At 39.5% G+C, this 25,423-nt stretch overlaps 2 protein-coding genes across 2 annotated transcripts in view; both read right to left on the bottom strand.

Moving 5' to 3' along the window:
- Window positions 1–5,187: 5,187 nt before the first annotated feature.
- Window positions 5,188–5,883, bottom strand: LOC143862126 (uncharacterized). The gene has a single exon (XM_077373119.1). The coding sequence runs from the start codon at window positions 5,881–5,883 to the stop codon at window positions 5,260–5,262; it is 624 nt and encodes a 207-aa protein (XP_077229234.1). The 3' UTR covers window positions 5,188–5,259.
- The window catches only part of LOC143862125 (Nucleotide-diphospho-sugar transferase family protein), a 26,365-nt gene continuing 6,129 nt past the window's right edge, over window positions 5,188–25,423 (bottom strand). Inside the window, exons 3-6 of the mRNA XM_077373118.1 lie at window positions 16,467–16,719; window positions 15,576–16,367; window positions 15,158–15,404; window positions 5,188–6,622 (exon numbers count right to left, since the gene is read on the bottom strand). Of these exons, the coding sequence (XP_077229233.1) occupies window positions 6,207–6,622; window positions 15,158–15,404; window positions 15,576–16,367; window positions 16,467–16,719 (1,708 nt within the window). The 3' untranslated portion in view covers window positions 5,188–6,206. The remainder of the gene's footprint in view (window positions 6,623–15,157; window positions 15,405–15,575; window positions 16,368–16,466; window positions 16,720–25,423) is intronic.

The following is a 25,423-nucleotide window of genomic DNA, read 5'->3' on the forward strand; positions in this document are numbered from 1 at the left end:
AAGTTAGCGTTGCTTATGCCCGAGCCCTTTCCATCAATATTCTATCCATACTTTCTGTTATGCCATTTTTTTTTTGAAGAGAATGTATAGTTGTGCAATGCAAAACAATTCCTTCATCCTTACAAAATTTAAAACAATTAGTTGAGGTGTATTCCCTTCCATTATTTGTCCTTAATAACTTGACACATTTGTACGTTGTCTTCTCCACCTCAACCTTTTTTTTTCTCCACCTCGGCCTTGAAGTTCTTGAAATCCACAAAGACACCACTCTTGTACTTGAGCGCTATCACCCGTACTTTCCTTGAGAAGTCGTCAATGAAAGTAATGAAATACTTGGCACCAGCATAAACTGCCTCCAAGTGGCCACATACATTGGAATGTATGTAATCAAGCATTCCTTTGCTTGTATGAATTGATGCCTTGAAAACCCTTTTATGCCGTTCCTCGTAGACACCATGCTCACAAAATTCTTTTTACGAGAAGCTTAAAATTGGGATAAGCCTCTTATTTATCAAAATTTGCATGCCCTTTTCACTCATGTGTCCAAGCCTCCGATGCCACAACCTAATAAAAGGAACATCACCTTTATCAACCAACATGTTTGCAACATCATCAACCACGATACCTCTAAATAACTTGTAAAAGAGCCCAACTTGAACTCCCTTCATGATCACAAGAGCTCCCGTAGAAACTTTAAGGACTATATCTCCACTCGAAAACTAACAACCTTCCAATTTTGAAGTAGGCAAAGAAATTAAAGTTTTGACATATCCAGAACATGCCAGATATTTTCAAGTCTGCGGATCATCCCATTAAACATTGTCAATTGTGCTGAGCCAATATCAAGTGTTCTAATATTCGAGTTATTCCCCATTGTTACCAAGCCTCCTTCACACGACTCATATGTACTTAAACTAAGATCTATGTGGGCACATATGATGAGTAGCACATGTGTCAAAAACCCAATTTTGATGAAATTTCGGTTACAACTTGATATCAATATCACATCCTCTACAACACCGGATGTGGTTATTTGTACTTGGAATAATTTGTCTTCTTAGAATCTCCACCTATCTTCTCTTTAGCTTTTTCACTTCTGGAGGATAAAATATTTTTTTCAAAATTGAATTTCTTTCTTGGAAAATTCCTTTTTGAGTATTAATTTTCGTCAAATTCCAACAACCATTCTTACCATCATTCTCCTTCAACTTAGATCGAGGTCTTTACTTCTCGAAAAAAAAATTTAAGAGTCACTACGATCCATAACTCTACCTCTTGTAATATGGGCTTCTGATCTCACCACTATAGAACTCCCCAAAGAAACCATTTTTAGAAGTCATTCTACAAGTAGACTACTCCAAACCGAATCTTAGTCAAGAGAATATCCCTTACTACAGCTTAAAGTAGTAACCAATTGATTATAAGACTTTCGAAAAGTGCAAAGTAAAATTATCGCTTTATCTTCATCTTTCATCTTCTCCTCAAAACTTTCCAAAGAATGTTGTTAAACTCATTTAGATAGTTGCAAACATTTGAACCATCATTCATTTTCAAAGTGAACAACTTTCTCTTTAAGAATATTCCGATTGTGAGAGACTTGGTTTTATAAATACTTTTCAACTTTGACCACAAACCCGTTACCGTCTTCTCAAATGGAATGTTGAATATATCTTCATTAGGCAAGCTCAATCAGATTGTGGACACGGCTTTGAGGTCCATGTCTACCCAATTATCATCCGCCATGGCATTCGGTTTTTTTCTCCTTTCCTAGGAAAGCTTTATGGTATCAATTTGAATCAACAAGTATTTAACCTTCATCTTCCACGACTCAAAATTTATCTTCCATCAAAAGGCTCCATCTTAAATGTATGATTAGTCATTCTTCCCAAAATATTTTCACAAACAAACCGAAAAGCTATGATATCAATTGATGCGGCCAAAACACAATGTGGATAACACCGGTAATCCAAATAACCTCTAATGAACACACGGAAAAATCCAACCTCTTGCAGAAATAAGATGGAAAAAGCTATATATCAAATAGCCATAACCATGAAGGAATCAAAGAAAATAATCACAAGCAACCACAAGATGAGTATATACGTGGTTCACCACAATGGGTTATAAGCACAAACAAGGCAAACACAAATCCACTATTTAAAAATAAAATAGTATGTTACTTCTTCACACTAGTAAATCCTGCCGAGAAATCATTCTCTCCAACCTTCAATGCAGCCACAAAACATCCCTCAAATCTTTACATCGGGTACATGAAAACTCCTTAAATACAATGCTTGAACTACAAAGAAGAAAACCCAATGGAGAATAAGTAAAATGGAAGAAGATGATCACACCTTGAGTAGCCAAGAATAAGAGAAAAAAGCATTGCTTTTGCTTCACCGCAAAAATCCTACAAAGAGACCCAAAATAAACCTCCTTTTTCCCCTATTTTTTCTCCTCACAAAGCTTCCACCTTTTTCCCTTCTAAACCCCTTCTCTTGTCTTCACCTACACACATACGGTGAGAATAAGAAAACACCCCGCCTAAAATACCAAGTGCGACGCACGTAACAAAGAAACGAAGGAAAACAGTGAATAAGTATCACCAGTTCAACATTCTGAAATGAAATTTTGAAAATGGGTCAAAAGTCCCATAAATTTAACGTCATGTTTGGCAATCATGAAAAATTATTCTCATATGGGCCCAATAATTGTGTGAAAGGGGCTGAGAAGGAAGCAGGGGGTCGAGAGAATTGAGTAGGCACGATAGAGATAGCCTACAAAATTCTTAAAAACTAAGGAAAAAAACCTAATTGGAGCTAGTTATTTGTTTTCCTGATTGTTAGGAGTTTTGCCATCACTCCTACCTTCTCGAGTCTTCATCTCCCACCCATCTCTCACAACTGGCCACACAAATATTTCATGGAATATTTTTAATGGTGGCCAATATTGTTCCACAGTTGCCAAACATGGTATAAACTATAATTAGTTTCGCTACATCAGGTACCATATTATGTATCTATAGGCACGTACTTGTTCCTAATATGATTCGAAATAATTCACCAAACTGAGTTCATATATGGAAGTTGCAAACAACTAACAGGTAACAGAGGGTTCAACTAGGAAACTAGGGGCAAAAAAGAAAAGGTTACTGATATTGGCACTACCATGTTTTAATAAATGCATAAACTAAGCTGTTTCAATAATAAAAGACAAGTTAGTGCAATTATCAAAACATGGTAATGCCAATATAATTAGCCAAAGAAATTAAAATCAATCTTCTCTGCTGTTTTTTCTTTCTTTCTGTTTTTTAATAATAAAATCAATGTCTTCTCAAATGGAGAACGTTCTCAATTTCAAATGTTAATCATGATTGGGACATGACCATGAAAGTGCAATCCAAACACAGCCCAAGGGTATTAGCCCTGAAAGATGTTTTTGGTTCTCACATTCAAATATTAGTCAGCCGATTCCGATTCTGCTATAATTTGCATGAAAAAATTCAACTAAAAAATTTAATTAAGAAGATCCAATACAAATTTCATTTCGATCGGGGCAGAATCAGAATACCAACTCTTCCAGGTAGGAAAAAGATTCCGACAAATTTTTTTTTCTCGCATTTAGTCCCGGCCTGGTGTCATTTCCATCTCCTGATTATGTTTTTTTTTTTTTTGAACCAAATGATGGAATCGGGTGGAATCGGAGTAGAATGTAAATTCCAGCTCCTGGTGAGTAGTAGAGGGTGCACATCGAAAGGGTGGCCTCATAGTCCTGCTTATATCGGATTTTAGATTAACACAACTTTAAAAAAAATTAAAATAAAAAGATTAAAACATTTTTCCCTTTTCTTTTTTTCCCACTTCTATGTTTGAAGGATTGTTTATAGACAATGAGGAATGTAGTCATTCCTAGATATAACAAATGAGGATAAAGTTGTCCAAGGATCGAGGCCCCGAAATGGGATTAGACTTTCCTCGTCTCATGATAATATTTGTTTTGTAAGCATGGAGTAGAATTAAATGAATAATGATCTGATGCACCTCATTGCGAACAAGGTAACAAGGACGTAACAGATTATTGCATTATATATCTATTATAATATACGGAGACTGAAATTCCGAATTTTTAGATTTTTCTCCTTCACTCTCTCTCCTGCACTTTTAAAATCCAAACCCCTGTTTACAAAGTTTTAAATGACCTCGAATTTGTAGTCTCGATAGGGTTGCTCTCTCCCCTCCTAACGTGGCACTTCCTATCTCCAAGTCTCTCTTCCTCTCTCGATGCGTCTCTCTCTCACGTACAATGTTTCAGCTTCACTGTCCCCAAAGCCAGAACAGGTAGAGAGAGAGAGAGAGATTTTATATGGTGCCTGAGCAAGGAAGTCCCCTGTAGGCTGTACGCCCCTTGATATTTGATCTAACAGCAGCTCACCTTTTAACAGGCTGTTGTGGGATCAAATATCAAAGGCGGTACTTATGTTGTACCGCCTACGCTGAACCTCACGCTCGGGCACCATCGCATAAGGCATTTTGCAGGCTGGCTCTTGCATGAGAGACCAGCCACGTATGCTCACGACCATGTTTTGGTAACGAGACTGGGATCACCTTGTCTTTTCTATTTTAATTAGCTTCTGAGAGAGCTTTCTACAGCTAGTTGAATAATACAAGACACGATGAGTTTGTCTTTTGACAGCTAGTTGAAATGTTGAATAATAAAGGACAAGGTGATCTAGTCTTATTATCAAAACAGAGTAGTGGGAATATCATTTGCTGGAAATTTCGATGAAAGCCACTTCACGGCTCACTTTTGCAGGAGAGAACAGCCACCTCAGATGAATTGAATGAATAAGACAAAATCTGCTAAAAAGTGAGCCTATGTGGCTATTCTCTCCTGAAAAAGTGAGCCGTGAAATGGCTTTCCACAAAATTGCCTAGCAAATCCCTATATATAATACATATTCTATAAGCAATTAATTAAGGGCGATGATGTTTTTACCCCCAACCCCCGGCATTACTAATGCGCTTCCCTTATAATGTGATTTGATGTCAAAAAACGTTGAAGCTGCCCACTTTTCACATCAAATCACGTTATAAGGGGAGCGCATGCGTAATGCAGGGGAGTGAAAATATCATCTCCCTTAATTAAAGTGACTTATGTTCATTTTGAGGTCAATGTGCAAAGAAAAAAGAAAAAAAGTTCAACTACTTGAGCTACAACAGAAAAATTCTAGGGGCAAGAAAGCTTGCCTGAAAGGAAATTTCATGGAGACAGCTCTTTTACAGAAGGTAGGCTGGGTATCCAACCAAATCCCTGCCACAACTTAATCTCTCTAATGGGTGGTACAAAAGGCTTCTTCTCTCTTGCTCCTCTCCCACATTTCCTCAGACGACACTTGGACCACTTATCTCTAGCAATATAGAAATCCTTTGCTGAACATATAGATAACTCGCAATCCTCACCATCCCCTCCGTTGATCACGTTCTTCCCACTCGAATCCTTGAATTCCTTATCCATTGCTTCATTCCCTCCCCCCAATTTCTCTTGTTGTTTGCTTCTAATTTTCTTCACTGTACTCAGAGGAACTAGATAGAATTTCTGACCTGGGAGTAGCCACTCCTCTGGCCTGACAAGGGACTCTTGCGGCCGTTTGAAGATTTCTGGGCGGGCAACACACATTCCCGGGTACTTCTCCATCACATAAGCCGCAGGAAGAGCACCCTCATACAGCTCCACAAGCCTTCCTGGAAGAATGATCTTCACACTCCAAGCATTCTGTTGTGAGCTAAATTCCAAAGACATCAAACCTTCTTCGGGTTCTTTCTTCCTGGATTCTCCACGAAAATACTGGATGAACCCCAGCGCATGAAGATATTTCTTCAGCATCGTCGGAATTCAGAAGCAGATGGGCAGCCTTGTGCTTTCTCCTCAAACGACTGGATTGAAATAGAGTATGGAATTTGATATGTTTCAATAGGTTGAGCTTTGTTTGTTATGACTTGTGTTTATGCCCTATGTGGCTGGCTCCCTAATTTAATAATCCACATAGGAATGTTTGACGAAACCAATGCTAGCTCAGCAGATATGTTTATGGGTGATAGATAAGATAACCTTGTTTTCTCCACCTCCATGGGAATCCCAAAGTTGATCTCGCAGAGTTGGAAAGAACCAATCAGAATTCAAAAATGGCTAAATGTATTGGTTCCAGGTCAGCTGTGCAGACATAGCCGTGTGCTGACATCATATTCCCAAAGACCAGACAAAACTTGGCGCTCGAGTTTCTTCTTCCTCCCACTGATCCAGTTGTTATGAAGAATTAGGCAACCCTTTTTCTTGCACGCTGCTCTTACATTGCCCTTCTCCCACAGGCCTCTGTAAGCTCCATTAGGGAAGCGGTTCCTATCCAAAAAGTGAACTGTGAGATTCGTCTCTGGTTCAAGGCATTTGTCACCGCTAATGCGGTTGACACCACCTTCACCACATAATACATTATAGAAACTTGGCTGCTCAGAGAGGTCTGAAGCTGATGCATGTTTCACCACCTTCTCCATTGCAACAATGGTGGCATTATCAGATTGAGCATAGTAGAAACCAGAGTTCAATCTGTGAGGCAAGTTTATAGGACCTGCAAACAGAGATTTTAGCAGGAAGGCATGGAGTTAGGTTAGAGTAGGCACAGACTGATGGATGAGAAACAGAAATATCTGGAGTACAATTTCTCAAAATTCCTCCGGGTCAAAACATCTAGCTTGCGAAGCATTTAATAATTAATACTTGTCAACAATGAATATACTCAAGCCTATAGTTTATATTGAAGGTTAGGATTTCCAAATAAAACAAAAAAACAAAAAAATGAATGGTTTGATCATCCAATGGAGCTGATTTCTGGTACACACCCTATCTATGATGGGGCCTTGCAAATGAATGGTTTGATCATCCAAACAAAGTGGGCGCATTATGTTTTGTGAGCGCCACCTCATATAAGCTTATATGAGGTTAACCTCAGGAACTCTATTCTCATATATATATATATATATATATATATATATATATATATATGAGAAAACTGTTAGTGAGCTTAAGCGCACCATTTTTTTGGTGCGCTTAAGTTGTTATAACACCTCCCATTGGTGCGCTTAAGCGGGACCCAGCGGGACCCAAACATTTAAACGAATGGGAGGCGTTATAACAACTTAAGCGCACCAAAAAAATGGTGAGCTTAAGCGCACCAACAGTTTTCTCTCTCTCTCTCTCTCTCTCTCTCTCTCTATATATATATATATATATATATATATATATATATATATATATATATATATATATATAAGATGGAATAAAATCTGAAACATAGAGTCAAATTTAAGACAGTATTCAAATGTGGCAATAATAATGAAAAATTCAGAAAAAAAATCTCTCTATAAACCATTAAAAAGGGAATAAATCATAACCCTTCAAAGTCAAATATGAGATAAGTACTGTAATGCCACAATAATTTTAGAGAAGCCAGATGAAAAATCATTGAATAAAAACCATTAAAAAGGAATAAATCATAACCCTTCAAAATCAAGTGAATATTTTAGCGAGTTTTTATATGATGCCCGATCGTCAAGTACCGTCAAAACGGTACCACCCTTGATATTTGATCCTACAGCGGCCCACTTTTTAAGAGGCTGTTGTTGGATCAAATATCAAGGTTGGTACTTTTAAAGTACCACCTTCACGGGACTTGACGATAGGGCATCATATAATTTCTCATATTTTAGCTTTTGACAGTAATATGCACGGTGCATATGTTTATTTACCACTTGACCTACTTACCTATTAAATGTTGTGTTTAGTGTTTTAACATTTGCGTAACATAATCTTGTCAAGTTTTGTACTACATAATTACTACATTTTCTCACGTCTCAGTATCAATATATTATTGTTAAAAGTCAATCAAGTCAACCATTAAGTACAATTATTATCATTCAAGACGAGTAAAGTGCATTACTATGCAATCAGTTGTTATCATTTATGAAGAGTAAAATAGTAAATTTTCTAATACCCATACAATCAAGCAATCAATCATACATATTAAATACAATACAATATAAAATAAAGTATCATAATCCATGCAGTTGAAATATGAAATCTAATGTGAATAATCTGAGACATACAGTATGCAATTAGAGTAAATGCCTTAAATTGTAAGATAAAACTGAAATATAAGATTAACTCGATCTATTGAGAACAAAAAAAGGTCACAATACCAAATCCATAAGTCACGGCTCATCTCAACTACTCTCGCTAGATAAGGATTCAATAGGTAGTGCTCAATCAAATGTGACATCATCACCATCTGCACCATTTGGTTCGTAAGACTTAGCGGAATGGGTCCTTAGAAGTTTTTATTCAAACCCACAAGACTACGATATCGGGAAATTCTCTTCACAGTGGGTCCCTATCTGTCCTTTCTTCCAAAATGGCCTCATCAATTTTTCTAGTTGTCATGCTGTCTAAGTCGTGATCATTAGTCTCACCAATAACAAATGTTGTGCGGACAGAAAATTGACAGTTATAGTCAGTTTAAAGACCCTGTCCTGATACACACCGCTAGAATAGAACTGTAAGGGGCCGTTTGGATACGCGAATTTTAGAATCCAGGTTTTTAGTTTGAAAACAGTGTGAAAGAGGATTCATGATCAAGCTGCTGTATACTGTCCTGACAGTGTTTCTTGGTTTTTAAGTGAGAAATTCATGTTTTAAAAATCTATCCTGCATCCTGAGATTTCTAAAACCTGGAAATATGGGAGGGTCTACTACACTCTTGCTAACGGAAAGAAGGGCGAGAAGTCAAAAACGACGGCTGGTCCGCTTCTTCTCTTGTCTCTAGGCTACAATTTTGAAGAAATCCCGGATTCTAAAATCCGCGTATCCAAACGACCCCTAAGGGTTAAGGGTTATGTGGATTGTACTTTTGTTTCTCAGGTGGGCGTAGTGATTTATCAAGAATAACACTAAAGATCCAAAGACCCATATGGACATTATTCTCTACAAGTCACACAAATTAGAATGGGTCTTTCGGCTACCCATGAAAGCCAAACTCTGGTATAAGTCATCTGTAAACAGAAGTAATAGTAAATAGATCCAAACAATTGAAGGCCTGCAGGGTCATGGTTTTTCTCCCAACAAAAAAAAGAGAAAAAGGAATGTTCAAGCAACAGAAATATAAAGGCATGCTTCTCTCGATCAAATTCAGGACTTGGGATATAATCAAGGAACTTTTTGATTCCTCATTCTTCAGTATGCCTCCATAGGAACAAGTTGGTTGAGAGAGAGAGAGAGAGAGAGAGAGGCAGCTGATTCTATGTATGCACTACAATCAGGAGACTAATCTATTATTAATCAACATCAATAATTATTTAGAACAAATATATATCAAAAGATCAGGAAATATGGAAAAAGAAAGATAAATCTAGCATATGTGTGCATAAGTAAACATATCTATCTATCTAGCTTAGGGACCACCATTGTTCTCCCTTTCCTCTTCCTCCATCATCACCACCTAAACCCTAACCCTTGTAGCCTAGAAACCCTAACCCTAACCCTCCCTTTCTTTCCTTCTTTCTCCCCTTCCCCCCACTTCTTCTCTTTCCTCCAACCCCCCCTCCCCCACGAACCTCTTCCACGAACCTCTTCCTTTATATCTCCCTCTTCCTTCTTCGGGTCTTCCTGCCCCGGCCTCCCATCCCCTTCCTTCCTTAGATGTGTCTGTTCCGTCTTCTATCTCGGACTCTCCTCCTCCACCAGTTTCGGCAGTTCCTCCTCTGCCAGCTACTACGAAAGTCTATCAGCGACGTCCGCGAGCAGAGCCTTTACACCTCCTCCCGAGGCGTCGTCATTTCAGCCTGAGATCTTGGCCTCTACCTCTCACGTATCTTCTCCTTCTCCTCCTGATTTAGCGATAGATGCTCCTATTGTTTCACGCACTCGTTCAAGCACTACTGCTCACCCTATTTCATCTTATGTTTCTTATGATCATCTTACTCCTTCCTTTCGTACTTTTGTCTCTTCGTTGTCCTCTGTTTCTTTGCCTAAGTCTGTGCAGGAAGCTCTTGATCACCCTGGGTGGCTTGCTGCTATGGACAACGAGATGACTGCTCTTCAGGCCAATCACACTTGGGATATTGTTCCCCCTACTCCTAGTGTACACCCTGTTGGTTGTCGATGGGTCTATGCCATCAAGTACTTTCCAGATGGGACGGTTGAGCACCTTAAGGCACGCTTAGTTGCCAAAAGGATACACACAGACCTATGGGATTGACAACCATGAGAACTTCTCTCCTGTTGCCAAGATCTCATCAGTGCGAGTTTTTATTTCTCTTGCTGTCAACCATGGTTGGCCCTTGTACCAGTTGGACATAAAACATGCCTTCCTCCATGGAGATTTAGCTGAGGTGTACATGGAGCAACCTCCTAGTTAAGTTGCTCAGGGGGAGATGTCCTCTTCCGTATGTAGACTGCGCAAATCATTATATGGCCTCAAACAGTCGCCTCGAGCATGGTTTGGACGGTTCAGTAAGGCTCTCATGAGATATGGCATGAGACAGTGTGCAGTTGACCATTTGGTTTTCAGCCATCAATCAGGTGCAAGGCATGTTCTTCTGATAGTGTATATGGATGACATCATTATCACAGGGAGAGACACAATTGGTATTCAGCAGTTGAAGACCTTTCTGCAGAAAGAGTTCTTCACAAAAGATTTGGGCCGCCTTCAAAATTTTCTAGGGATTGCGGTAGCTTACTCATGTACTAGCCTCTCCCTCTCACAGAGGAAGTATGTGTTGGATCTTCTAGATGAGGCAGGGTCGTCGGGTATGAAACCTGCCACTACTCCCATGGATCCCAATACTAAGCTCCACCCAGAAGGTGACTTGTTGCATGACCCTGGTAGATACAAAAGACTTATGGGGAAGCTCATATACCTCACAGTGACCAGGCCCGATATCTCTTATGTTGTGGGAGTTGTTAGCCAGTTCATGACTGCTCCTCATACATCCCACTTGGCCGGTGTGACTCAGATTCTTCGTTATTTGAAAGGCGCCCAAGGAGGGGACTGCTTTTCAAACAACATGGCCACCAGAGGGTGGAAGGATACAGTGATGCCAATTGGGCGAGCTCTCCAGCCGATCGACGTTCCACCACTGGCTATTGTACCTTTATAGAAGGTAACTTAGTGTCCAAGCGTAGCAAGAAACAGAATGTTGTAGCCAAGTCTAGTGCTGAGGCCGAGTATCGAGCCATGTCCCATACTGGCAGTGAGCTTATCTGGCTACGATCACTTCTATCTGAGATTGGTTTTCCCCCATCGTCCCCAACTCACCTATACTGTGACAACAAGGCCGCTATTCACATTGCTACAAATCCTGTCTTCCATGAGTGTACAAAGCACATAGAAGTTGATTGTCACTTCATACATCACAGGATTCAGCATTGAGAGATATGCATCACTTTCACTAGGTCAGTAGACCAACTTACTGATGTCCTCACCAAGCCCCTAAGCAAAGCTAGATTTACTAATATTTGTACCAAGCTTGGAATGCTCAATATTTACATTCCAGTTTGAGGGGGAGTGTTAGAAGTGTATTTGTGTGTGCCTAACGGCATAGTTGTCATTGTACTTCCTCCTTTTATATAAATACATTAGTGAGGGGGAGAATACCCTATCTCACTTTCTCTTCTCCATTCTCTTCTAACAAAATTCATACCTCAAAACCAAAAAAAAATAATGCTTAAATTAGGGATTCTGGTGCATTGATTTGTCGATTGACACTCCATCCTTGTTTTTGGGTGTTAATCAGCAAAAGGAGTCCCAAAAAAGTTGAAGAGGCTTCATGATGGTACAAAATGTCTCATGTGCCTCCTAGCATTTTGTGGTGTATCATACTGTATTATGGTATTATGCTTCAACTATCTAATTTTTTCAAAGCCGTGAAGAGCGGGGCAAAAATTGGTAAACTCATGCGCTTGGGAGAAAACCCAATCTCACGGTTTCGGGCGCCCGAACAAATTGGGTCGGGTGCCCGAGCGACTGGATCAAAGAAACCCGAGAGCTTATTTTTTGAAAACATTTCAGAGACACCCGAGGTGTCGCCCGAAATGGTGTTCAGATGCCCGAAGGTTCGGGGTCGGGCGCCCGAACAGCCTTGGTTTTGCGAAATTTGTTTTAAATTCGGACTTTGGATTTATGTGTTTTGGCTTACATTCCTAGACCCATTAAGTCATGAATACGGTTTGTTTGGATTAGGTGACTAACCCTTAAGCTGAATTTGAGGAAAGACGTTCGGTATTGAGGTATATAATAATGTACTACTTTGGGTGAACCGTTAATGCATTCTTTTCGATAACATATGTTATCGATTAGTAAACTTGTGTATCTTCGATTTGTACCTATAAGATTTCAGTTATCTCTTGGGTCTAGCATGCTATTCTTATTATCCTATGGACCACTTTGATTTCAGTTTTATTATGATATCGTTCCTTCGCCTATACTGTGAACCTTTGGTTTTCAGCAAACTCTTATGCAAGCTTCACCTAAATATTGTTTTGTTTCTCTTGCGGACTATTTGATATTACTTGATATGGGCTTTAAGCTTTTTTTCTTGCGCCATTCTATGGACTCATTTAATATTGTTTCGATATGGACTCTTTGGCTTTGTATCGATATGGCTCACTTTTTTTTTTGCACTTGCCATGATATTGTCGATTTTAGCCAAAATGGGAACTTTTGAAACCCCTATGGAACCCTTTTGCAGAGCTTTGTCTCTCATCCGTATGGACTCTTTGATACTATTTGATAAGGAGTCTTTGATACCATCTGTGTAGAGTTTTGCTATCTGTTTTGGACACTTCTGTGGAGGTTTGGTTATTTCTGGACCCTGCCATGTGGGGGTAAAACAATTGGCAACTCTGATACCAGACTGTGGGGGTAGTACACTGGACTTCTGGATCCCGTCAGTGGGAGTGGAATGCTGGCCCTGTCGACAGGTATATGAACTTTAGGAACTAGTTCCAACAATGTGGGCAATCAGTGTAAGCAATAATGCACCTTCAGGACTAGGTCGATGATCTTGAACTAGATTTGTAATTGGACACCCTTTGGCATTGACTACTGTTCGGATATTGTTTAGTTTTCTTGCACCTCTATTCAATATTTTGTATTGGTATGCACCATTACTTATTGTCATACCCACTCTTTCTGTATGAGATATTTAGTTTTTAGTTGACCTTATCTGTTTTGACCCTTTGAGCCTTAGCATGCTTAGACCTACACTTAGAGTAGTCTGTTATTATGTATTGAGCTGTCCGCAGACTGTGTTTATAAACATTTTAGATTTTGATCCTCGTGAGGTGAACGAGGAAGAGGCTGCCCAGATCTAGATCACTTTGCCTGGAGATTTTAGTTCATTTGATTTATTTACACAGTGAGCATTATGAACAAGTTTGTACAAGACTATGTTATATTCATTTTGTTTTCATTATGTGGAGAGCTGAGATATGGATTTGATTATGTATATTTAGTTAATTTATGACTTTGATATTCATTGTTATGCCAAGAATGGTTTTGTTATTGCTTTGTAGCCTTGTATACTTGTGGAGATTTCTTTGCAGGTGTACGGCACTGTCCTTTCCTACGTTGTGGGTACGATTTGGGCGTGTCAAGTAGTGAGCCGATTTATGAGTGCTCCTCGTACTTCACATTGGGCAAGTGCCCTTCAGATAGTTTGATACTTGAAGAGTGCTCCTGGAAAAGGTTTATTTTTCATGATGCATAATCATATGTCCATATGAGACTGGAGAGGTTCACGGATGCAGACTGGGCATGATCTCCAGCAGATAGGAGAACTACAGGCTATTGTACGTTTGTGGGAGGAAATCTTGTTTCTTGGCGTAGTAAGAAACAAGATGTTGTGTCTAGATCGAGCAGACGCTGACTACCGAGCTATGGCTCACACATGTGGAGAATTAACATGGTTGAGGTCTCTTCTGACATGGTATTCGTTCTTCATCACCAACGCCTTTGCAGTGTGACAATAAGGCAGAGCTTCATATTGCCTCTAACCTAGTGTTTCACGAACGGACGAAGCATATTGAGGTTGATTGTCATTTTGTTCGTGTGAAGCTTCAGAGTGGAGAGATTAGTACTATCTTCACTCGGTCTACAAATCAATTGGCCAATGTATTCACTAAACCATTGGCTAAATCTAAGTTGAAAGATATTTGTAACAAGCTGGGGTTGTATGATATATACACTCCAACTTGAGGGGAGTGTTAGAGATGTTAGAGGGTACTTTTGGTCTTTTAAATGTAACCCTAGTTCTAGTATACACGGTTTCGGCCGAAACGAAATGGCCAAAATATTTCGGTTTCGGCCAAGGCCGAAACGAAATTCACATGAAGTCATTCATTTACAAGATTTTGCCAAAATTTCACTGAAATTCCTAAATGTCGCCAAAATTTCAATTTTTAGCCTCTTTTTTACAAATTTTCCACCAAAATTTTTAAAAAGGCCACTGAAATGTTATAATTTCTACCGAAATTTATGAAATACCCACCAAAACAGCCAAAATTTCAACCGAAATCACCGAAATTTACACCAAAATTTGAGACATTTCGGTCGAAATTTTTTTAAAAAACGAAATCATTAACATATTTTTACATGATTTCGGCAGAAATTTCAGCCGAAACCGAAATTTAAAACCTTGCTAGTACAAATGTGTGTGTGTGTGTGTGTGTGTATATATATATATATATATAATATTTCAAAGGAGCTCCCTTCAAGGAGACTCCCCATCTTCTCCCTCACTCTTCTTCTTCTTCTTCTTCTTCTTCTTCTTCTTCTTCTTCTTTTCTTCTCTACTCATTCTAACACATATGAACTGCATGAATTATAAGAAAATATCCTCCGCAAATTGTAAACAAACTCAAAAGGACTGCATGATCGAATTATCAAGATTTAGAAGAAACGACTAACAGAATTGGTATCGCGGGTAGATTATACTAATCAATGGGCATTTCATTCAGTAGATAAATGTTCCTTACTATGGTAACACTAGTTAGTCACCTTGCCCAAGAACTATCATTTGTAAGAACTTAAGTGAGTGTGCTTTAGAATCACCTGTTTCATTGTATTCGTCTGACTGTGCCACTAAAACGGCAGGACCAAAGGAACGAAGAAATGGTAATGGATTCTCAAACCAGTACACATCAACATCGCTCAATAGCACGTTATAGCCCAACTTAAGTATCTGCAAAACTAATCGGGATTTCACCTTGGTCACCCTCTGAAAGCACTTAGTTCCAAAATGGCAATCATTGAAGCTGATACTACTTGGAGCCAACGAGTCCTTGAAAACAGGCAAGCCCTAAAAGAACAACCAGTTTTTCATGAGAGAGAAAAAAACAAAAAATGCAAAAATTACTTGTGAGTTGAGTCATATAACATGTCCACAAAATAAAGCAAAAAAAACAAAAAACAAAAAAAGAAGAAGATTGAACTAGGCATCAAAAGCATCGCCAAAATGAAACATCCATACCTGCAGTACAGAGAACTGATAAATTTCGGGATCAAGAGCACAGACTACGAAATTTGAGATGGAGAGATGGCGTAAGCGACAAACCCAACTCATAAGCATGTCCCTGTAATTGTTTCCAGCAACTGCAAGCACAACAGATTTATCCTTGTCGGCAGTTATATGGAGGAGTGATTCTAATGAGAATGGGAGAAATAATTGTCTTGACAATTTAAAAGCAACCTTGGAAAATTCTATCACAGGGCAATCAATTTTTCTGTCTACTAAATTGCTATCTTCTATGCAAGCTGTCCATTTTTTCTTTCTCCCGGATCGCAAGATCCTTCCTTTCCATACATACATTCTCCTCTGCTCTTGACTTGACACCGGATAAACAACCGCTTTTGCTGTGTTGATGAACAAATATTGCCCATCACACTTGACAAGTTTTACAAGGTTTATAGAAAAATTAGTTGGGTGGAAGTAAAATGACCCATACAGTGCAGCAAGATGGGAATTACCCCCATGCTCCCATGTTTTCTCACCAACACCTCCACTATCAATACCTTTAAAGAACTGGTTAGGCCAACGCCCCAAGTTTTCTGGGTAATAACTTGATATGGCCTTACTGGCATCAAATATAAATCTGAAGTCTGATGACAATGCCTCATTAATAACCCATTGGTGGTGAAGCCCTTTCCCATACAAGAAGGGAGGAAGGACACCAGCATGCAAAGGCAGCTCGCCCGGATTCCATGCCATAAGCACCCTGGTACAATTGCTCCATTGCTGCTCCCGAATTAGAAACTCCTGCAACTGGCAGAATAAGACAAATCAATGAGCCTATTAATAGTAACAGAGGACTGTGTTGTCTTGTGATTCATCCAGGTTGATTGGAAATGGAATCCTTCATACCTTCTTGATGTTTATCCGTTCGCCATTCTCCCTCAGCCAATGGTGACCGGTTTCATCTAAATGAAATGGGAAGTGTGCAACATCTGCTGGCATGGCAAAAAGGAGCCAATCATGTTCAAGTTTGTGAGCATGATGCAAGGTAGAGATGATGTCGGGGAAAAGAATGGTCTCAGGATCAATCAGAATAGAAATGTCTGAATTAGAAGATCGTGATCTTGCAACCATTGAATGAAAGAATGGGGTCCCAAGGAACCTATAATACAATAGGCACAATGTCAATAGAGAATACCACAGAAATGTCATAAGTTGCGGATTGATAAGCCTTCCAAGATATAGATTACTTATAGTAGTGTATATTGATCAGAACTAGAACTCCTTGAAATCAAGAATCAAGGATGAAATAAACACTATAGAACATGCATTATAAATCACCCAAAATAAAGGCAACCATTCAAAAAAAAAAAAAAAAAAACAGAAATAAAGGCCTATCTTTGGTTCAATCACCTCAACAAGATTCATGTACAGTCCCCTAAATGTGAACCTAATAGCTATAGACCCCATTTTGCCTAGATCAGACTGACGAGAGTCTGTCGCAATGATGACTCCAATGAGAAGCAACTCTTGAATGTGCGGACCAAAGGTCTTTGTAGATTCGAAGACCGAGTTGTTCCCCACCTATGACCTGCCTAATCATCACAAGACTCAGAGTACTTCAAAAAACCAAGAAAAAACCCAATTCTCAGCAGAAACTAGTCTCAGTCCAGATGCCATTGCAATTGTCACAAATCCCAGAAATTAGGGTTCCATTGCAATCGCAAATCTACTTTATGGTCGCAAATTGTTGGTTATGAGATAAACCCTAGGGCTGTCATTCTTTCCACTCTAGACGATCCTACATCACCCAGAATGCCCAATTGCCTCAAGAAAGGAGTCTATATCCCTATGCTTCCAAAAGATGAGGAACTTCTACCACCGATTTTTTGGCTGGAAGTCTTGGATAAAGAGACGGAAACCCTAAGAGGGCTACCCGCTCCTGGAAAGGTCTAAAAGTCAAAAGTACGGAAACAAAACTGAGGAGCAGTAGCGATGCCCCAGATCCTACGTCAAGGTTTCCGCACGCAGTTCAAGTAAAGCGCCCCCCCCCCCCCCCCCTTTCGATTTTCATCACGTAGTCCAATGCTAGGGCTAATCTGGTTAAGGTAAAGGGGGCAGTAGAAGGGAAACTCTTTAGCTGATTGAATTTACAATCCTGGAATTATTAGTTCCCCTGCATCACACTATCACAAATATAGGCTTATTCTACATGTCTAAATTTAAGCTTGCAACACAGTAGTGGGAAGGGATTTATGTGCAAGAGCAGCAAAGTTGCGGTTTTCAAAAAATTCAAGCATGAACATCATATGGAATACATACCTTAAATTACATAGTTATTTTCTTTCTGGAAATATGGAATATCTGGATTTGAAAATGATAAAAACTACATCTAGAACCAAACTGGTTGTGCAACTTGTGTTGAAGGTGGTGTGATGGAACCATGGAAATGGTAGTTATTGGTAGGTGTAAGATTAAGTTTGAGTGTGTGAGCAATATCCCAAATATGGGGTGGCCCTATGGATCGAATCTTCACTTAAAGAGAAAAGAATTACGAGACAGTGCTACGAATCATTTTCTTTTCAAAATTCCCCTAATTACATATATATTTTCCATAAACTTTTTTCTTGAAAGGTATGGCAACTTGTGACTTTAGAAAGTTAGTAGAGTTTGAATAAATGATTTCCCATTGAGTTTTCTAGCATTGACCATTGTAAAATTCTGGTGTGGATTGTATCTAACTGTATTTTATTTGTACTTATTTTGCACTCTGTAGGTGTATGAAAAGGTTACTTGATTTCGATAATGAATGAACTGACTCATTATTTTGCACCCAAGGCTTCTCATTTTCTTCCTCTCACATATTTTGAGATTTCATCAAAGATTGAAACTTCTACAACCACAACTATATATAAAAAAAGAATTTGATATTAGTGGCCAAATGTGCTCATAACAGTGCCATGCCTTACCTCGCTCTGTTCCTATTACCTGGGATCTATGCCAATTTCAGTATTGAACAAATTATGATTCTTACAGAAATAACTTGAATTGTTTAATATGGTGACGAGAAGCAGAGACGGATTTAGAGCAAAGTTAGGTCATGCCCCATGGATGAGATGCCTTACGAGCTTGGATCAATTGTCCAAGACATTGGATCATAGTTTTAAACCTCCCCTGCATACAAAAACCAAAACACCCCCGCGTCTGAGTTGACTCCCCTGAGTCGACTCCCATTTACCTTGGCCGCGTTGTGCACTGCACCGGATCCGCATTCTGCGTTTTGCCCTACAAAGTTAATAAAAACACCTTTGACTCTCCCGAATTATGACCACGTCAACCGAGTACTCAGCCATGTCAACCGAGTACTCGACCATGTCATGCCGAGTCGACTGGGATTTTCTTCGGTTGCGTTCTGCGCCGCATCCACATTTTTAAACACTGCATTGGATACACGAACTGCTCTCGAGATGGATTGACACAAACTCTTTAAGTCCAGAGAAGGGAACAAGCTGATCATGGATATACAGAGGCTCAAATAAGACAAGGCCACAATCCAACTATAGCGAACGAATAAATAATACAAAAAATCCAATTCCCTTCGAGATCCAAACCAGCACAAATAAGTCAAGAGAGATTATTAGAAACTTCAGCTAGACAAATCCTAATTCAAATTGGGAAAGGAACAAGCAAATAGATGAAGTGATTCCAAACGTGGATTGAATGCCACTTAGATGATATTAAATTTTGCATTCGAGACCATAACACTGAACAAAGTAGACATCAAGATCATGTTAGCTTTCATGACTGTAATCGAGATTGTAATTCATATAGAACTTACAACTAAGATTGAAATTGAGATTGTGAATGATACGAGATACAGCAATTGGATACTCTTCAAAACCATAAACCTAAAATAACCCTAAAAACTCAAAAAGCTCATATTCTACCACTTAACAATAAAAAGGCCTACTAAAACTCACTGACAAACCTTAGAACTATGCCAAAACATGTCCTATATTAATAAATCAAATATTATGAACCTTCTCCCACAAAAATCAAGTTGCGCTAACATGGTCTTAGACCTACTCGAAAACATATCCTCCATTAATAGCTCAAGTTGGGAATTTGGAGCTTTGTTTGTTATGGGAGGATAGTTTAAGGATTTTTTAAAGCAATTTTAATATCAAATAAATTGGTGTGACTGAAAAAGGCAGATAAAACTTTAGTTGCAGAGAGGGGGGGGGGGGGGACTCCATTTGCTTTGGTAGTCATGAGATCTCATAAAAGAGATCTAAACAATTTCGTTACCATATTTAAAATAAATCGGTTGAAAGGTAGGATTTTTACTAGGCCTGCCAAAGGACCTAGACGGTCCAACAGATTCATTAGATCTGTCTCTAAATGGGTGAGGCATCGACAAATCATCCGGTTCTGTTGGAGTGCCTCATTTAATCCATTGAATTGTCCCAAATCCAAATATAGTTTGCAATAGTATGAAAATACCCTTCATCTTTTTTACTTACGAGCTAAACATAAGGGATTTTCGGTATATAACATCTAATATTGCAAAACTAAAACAATCTCATTCGAATGAATTGAATCGAACAGATGAAATCACTCTCTCTCTCTCTAGAACTCTTTCACTAATCACCGGCCAGTGATGGATGAGATCCTTCATCTCCATTCTTCATTGTATGATTCTGTTTGCCGAACCATCGAAGAAAACACACAATATAAACTCTATCTTTATTTAAAATTTTAACTGTAGTTGCTATTGAGCAACGAAATACTAGAGCAGGGAACAACATGGATTTTGCTCAAGGAACTCAACTTAGAGAAACTAGGGAACTATACAATCCACAATAAATGGTGATGACACACATCAAAGCTGATTCATTGTTCTTAATAATCTAGACGATGGTACTACTCAAAGAGAAGAGCCCCAAAAAATTGAGTATATTAGCGTACACGGTACACCCGCTACTCAAGATTAAATGTTGCTCTTAAGGATGAATTTGTCAGATTTACATAGCCAATCGATATGATTATCCCATGGATGTCGCATAATGAAAAGAAGGCATAGATATGCTGAGAAGACACTGTATTTTGATTTGGGTGTAGAGGAAGTAGAGGAGGATGAGCATACTTTGTTTCATGATGGCCCACCTAAGAAATAGAGGATGTAGAGGGAGGAGGATGACGATACCCTTCTTGAGGATGGCCCCTAAGAACAGCATAGTGGCATTTTACTCAGTTATGGAAAAAGTATGGGATGATGATGGCTTAAATTTACCTCCTGATTGACTGCAAACGTAAGAAATAAAAGAAATAGTAAATGAATAAATTTGTTCAGATTCCTAGGACTCAAATATACCCATATTTTTTGTAGGAAAGATGATGTAGTCGACCAAGTAACTAAGCTAATATCGCCCCTTCCAATAACACAATAACACAGAAACAGCAACAAGTGGATCCTACTAGCAAACCAACACCCTACCCATATCAAAATATTCTTAATGACAAAATACTTCAACCATAGCACAGGCTGAAACACCCCAGACCTCAGCAGAAACTGCATTCCAGCAATACAAAATCTCTTCTTTTTTTTATCGTTGGTCTCCTGCACCCACTAGATTGAAGAGGATGTTAACCAAAGAATAAGAGCAGGTTGGTTGAAGTGGAAGCATGCTTCAGGAGTTCTATGCGATCGTAAAATACCTACCAAGTTGAAGGGAAAGTTTTATAAGACAGTTGTGAGGCCAGCCATGTTGTTCGGCACAGAATGTTGGGCCACCAAAAAGCATCATGTGCATAAGATGCATGTAGCGGAGATGCGAATGCTTAGATGGATGTGCGGCCACACAAGGTTAGATCGAATTAAAAATGAAGACATCCGTAAAAAGGTGGGCATGGCACCAATTGAGGAGAAGATGAGAGAGCACGCTTAAGATGGTTTGGGCATATCCAACGTAGGCCTTTGGATGCCCCAGTGAGAAGAAGTGACTCGTTCCAAGTTGATGGAGTAAAAAGAGGTAGGGGCAGACCGAAAACAACTTGGGTAAAAATAGTGAGGAAAGAATTGAGGGCTAGGAACATAACAGAGAACATGACCTTGGATAGGATAGAATGGAAGAAAATGATCCATGTAGACGAAGCCAACTAGTGTCAGGAGTAGACTTAGTCAATTTGAGCCAGGTAGATCCTTTCACCTTCTTCATGAAAATTTTCTAAAGGATTCATTTAGCCGACCCCAACTAGTTTGGGACAAAGGCTTAGTTGAGTTGAGTTGAGTTGAGTTGGTCTCCTGCACCCACTAGCTTTCCTTCTCCTAACGGCCTTTGGTATGGGGAGTGAAGTATTGGTCTCTACCCCTTCCTTTCCCATTCCCTCCTTAGCCAATCTATCAGCAGAAACTGCACGGTTTTTGTTACTAATTTATGGGACATTAGGATTTTCTATATTTGAGTGTCTAAAGATTGTCAATGCCAATTCAATAAGAGTTTTGAGATGGCTATGTTGCGTGCCATATCGTTTTTGGTAGGTAAGCTAGGATTGAACCTCAGACCTTTAGGTTGAAGGCCAAAGCCTTTACCATTGAGCTAGTGGCTCAATCCCCCTTATCTTTTACTGTTTTATCTTTTGCTATTTTTATTCCAGGTAATTAGAATCCAGGATTAGATAGGACTTGTATGAGCTATCAAGAAGTTCCAATTCTGTAGGAAGCCTGAGTTGGTCCCATTTTTTTTTGGTAGGTAAGCTGGGATCTGTGTTGTAAATTCCGCCGGACGAAACGAACCGGTTTCGTTCCAATTCTGAAACGAAATTCCAAAAATTTCGTTCCGGTGGAAATTTCGTTCCATTCCGGACGAATTTTTTCGAAATCCGGAATTTCGTCCGGAATGATTTCGTCCGGAATGATTTCGTCCGGAATGGACGAAATTCTCCATTCCGGCCGGAATCGTGCATAACGGCTAGTTTGACTGGATTTTGCAGATTTTACAACAATGCCCCTGGAACGGCTCTTTTTGGTTTTTGACCATTTTAACCTTAAAATGTGACCGTTTATAGCTGTTGGGAAGGGTATTTTAGTCATTTTTAAATGCACAATCAATTAAAAACTCTATAAATAGCCTTTTCCCTACCTTCTTATCCTCCACCTTCACATAAGTGATTCTCCTTCTTTCTCTACTTTCACTTACATTATCTATTCTACTAAATTTCCTATAAGTCTACCCTCTTCTTCAACTCAATCCAAGTCTATTTTGGAGCAAAGGGAAGGCATACATTCAACTTACCACTACAAGAAGTCAAGAACTATTTCCAAAGGCTTAGTTCAACCTCAAGGTTCTCTTTATTTCTTTCCATTTTCTTTTTTTTATTTCTTACTTCATCTGTCCCCTTCTACTTCATTTTTTTGTAATTTGTTTTAATTTTCTTTCTCCTAATTCATTTTGCCCCTTCTTCTACTTCATTTCAGAATGAGTGGGTCGGGCTCGGGACCTTCTGCAGGAGCATCCTCTATTGGTTCGGCACCCGCTAGATCGGATGACCCGGCATGGGCTTACGGTACATTGGTTCCGGGTCAAAAAAATAAAGTAACTTGCATATTCTGTGGCAAAGCCATATCGGGTGGAGGTATAACCCGCTTGAAAGAACATTTAGCGGCTGTTCCTGGTGAAGTAGCATCATGCAAAAAGTGACTGAAGATGTAAAATATCGAATGAAGCAACTTTTAGATGCAAAGAGAAAAGAAAGGGCTAGGATGAGCCTATCCAGAGAGGTTGGAGGTTTTTATGGCAAACCAAACGAAGAAGAAGACATTAGCACACAATTGCCTCAACGAAGAGGTAAGGAAGTTCTTGTAGAACCGAGTGGTACAAAAAGGAAGAAGAAGGGAATCACAGGAGGGATCAGGAATTTCTTTGCACCATGAACAACCCCTGAAGCCCAGCCAAGCATTAAAAGTGCTTTGGCTACCAAAGAAACAATGGATAGAGCAGACATGGCGGTTGGCATGCTTTGCTACGATGCCAATCTCCCTTTCAACGTTGCCAATTCACCTTTCTGGCAACCTATGTTTGATGCTGTGAATGCTGTGGGTTCGAATTATAAGGCACCTACTTATCATGCTTTAAGGGAGATACACTGGCTATAGCATTATGGCAGATGGATGGACAGACACCAAACAACGTTCCCTAATCAACTTTTTGGTGTACTGCCCTAAAGGAGTCATATTCCTCAAATCCGTTGATGCATCTGGCATAGTGAAGAATGCCGATGAATTATACAATATCTTTGAAAAGATTGTCGGAGAGGTGAATCCGAAATATGTGGTGCAATTTGTAACTGACAGTGAGCCAAGTTACAAAGCTGCTGGGAAAAGACTAGAAGCCGCGTTTGGTACATTCTTCTGGACTCCGTGCGCAGCTCATTGCTTAGATCTCATCTTGGAGCATCTGTTGCAAACCGACTGTATGTCCTCACATAGCAACCACAATTGAGAGGGCTCGGACGATTGCAAAGTTCATCTACAACCATAGAAGCCTCTTAAATTTGATGAGGAAGAAGTTCACAGGTGGGAAGGAGTTGTGCCGCCCTGCTGCAACCAGATTTGCTACAAATTTCATTAGCATACAAAGTCTGGTGTTGAATCGGAAAGCACTTCAGCAGATGTTTGTGTCTGATGAGTATAGTACTAGTAGGTTTGTCCAACACCCACTGAGTGAAGGGGTAGTTAGTACTGTGTTGGATAAATCTTTTTGGGACCAATGCAAGTACATTCTAAACATCAGCGAGCCTTTAGTGAGAGTGCTGCGTTTGGTAGATCGGCAGGACAAACCGGCGATGGGTTACTTATATGAGGCCATGGATAAGGCCAAAGAGAACATCAAGGAGAGGTTGAAGAGAAAATCAGATTACATGCCCATCTGGAGGATCATCGACCAAAGATGGGATAGGCAACTCCACAGTCCCCTCCATGCAGCAGGATATTTTCTTAACCCTGCTCTCTTTTTCACTCCTACCTTCTCTAGGCACAGTGAAGTAACCAGAGGCTTGTTGGCATGCATCACTCGACTGGTACCTGATGAAGCTACACAATACCTCATCACCAATCAGATTGAGGATTATCGAGAGGCTAAGGGTATGTTTGGAATGAAGTTGGGACCAGGTATATTTGAGTTGTTTGTTTAATTAAGTATAATTCATTTTAACTTTCAGTTTCTTAACAAATAATGCTTTACTATTTGTTACTTTACAGTTGCATGGTGGAATCAATTCGGAGGTGACGTGGAAAAATTATAGACCTTTGCAATCAGAATCCTCAGTCAGACCTGCAGTGCGACTGAGTGTGAAAGGAATTGGAGCACCTTCGAACACATTCACTCTGCAAAGAGAAATAGGTTGGAGCACCAGAGATTAGATGACTTGGTGTTTGTCCATTACAATCTTAAGTTTCGAGAAAGATATACAACGTAATATAATGTTTTCAACTCTCACCTCATCACTTTAAGCTTTTAAGTTTAACCTTTGACATTAAACTTAATGTTTTCCTTTTCAGGGACTTGTTGAGGAAATCATCTACCACTAGTGACCCTTTGAGCATAGACCATCTGGATGTCATGATGGATTGGGTTGCAGAAGAAGATGTCATATTCACGCCGGAAGACATTGGGTGGGAAAATCTTGAAGCACCTACTACTATGGTTGGGGCCGGGGACGAAGATGACGACTTTCTCATGCCTCTTGAAGAAGATGTCCCTACTGGTGGTCCAAGTGGTAATGACGGAGGTGACGACGACGACGAAGAAGACATTGAGTATGATCATCTGGGTTATGATGACTGAGAGTTGTTGCTACTAGCTATT

Source organism: Tasmannia lanceolata, unplaced genomic scaffold (assembly GCF_043159265.1).
Source record: "Tasmannia lanceolata isolate RefF3 unplaced genomic scaffold, GAP_Taslan_0.1 ptg000037l, whole genome shotgun sequence".
Taxonomy (NCBI): Eukaryota; Viridiplantae; Streptophyta; class Magnoliopsida; order Canellales; family Winteraceae; genus Tasmannia; species Tasmannia lanceolata.

What these genes read in the sequence shown, in the direction of transcription:
- LOC143862126 (XM_077373119.1), bottom strand. Translation starts at nt 5,883, where the DNA reads ATGCTGAAGAAATATCTTCATGCGCTGGGGTTCATCCAGTATTTTCGT.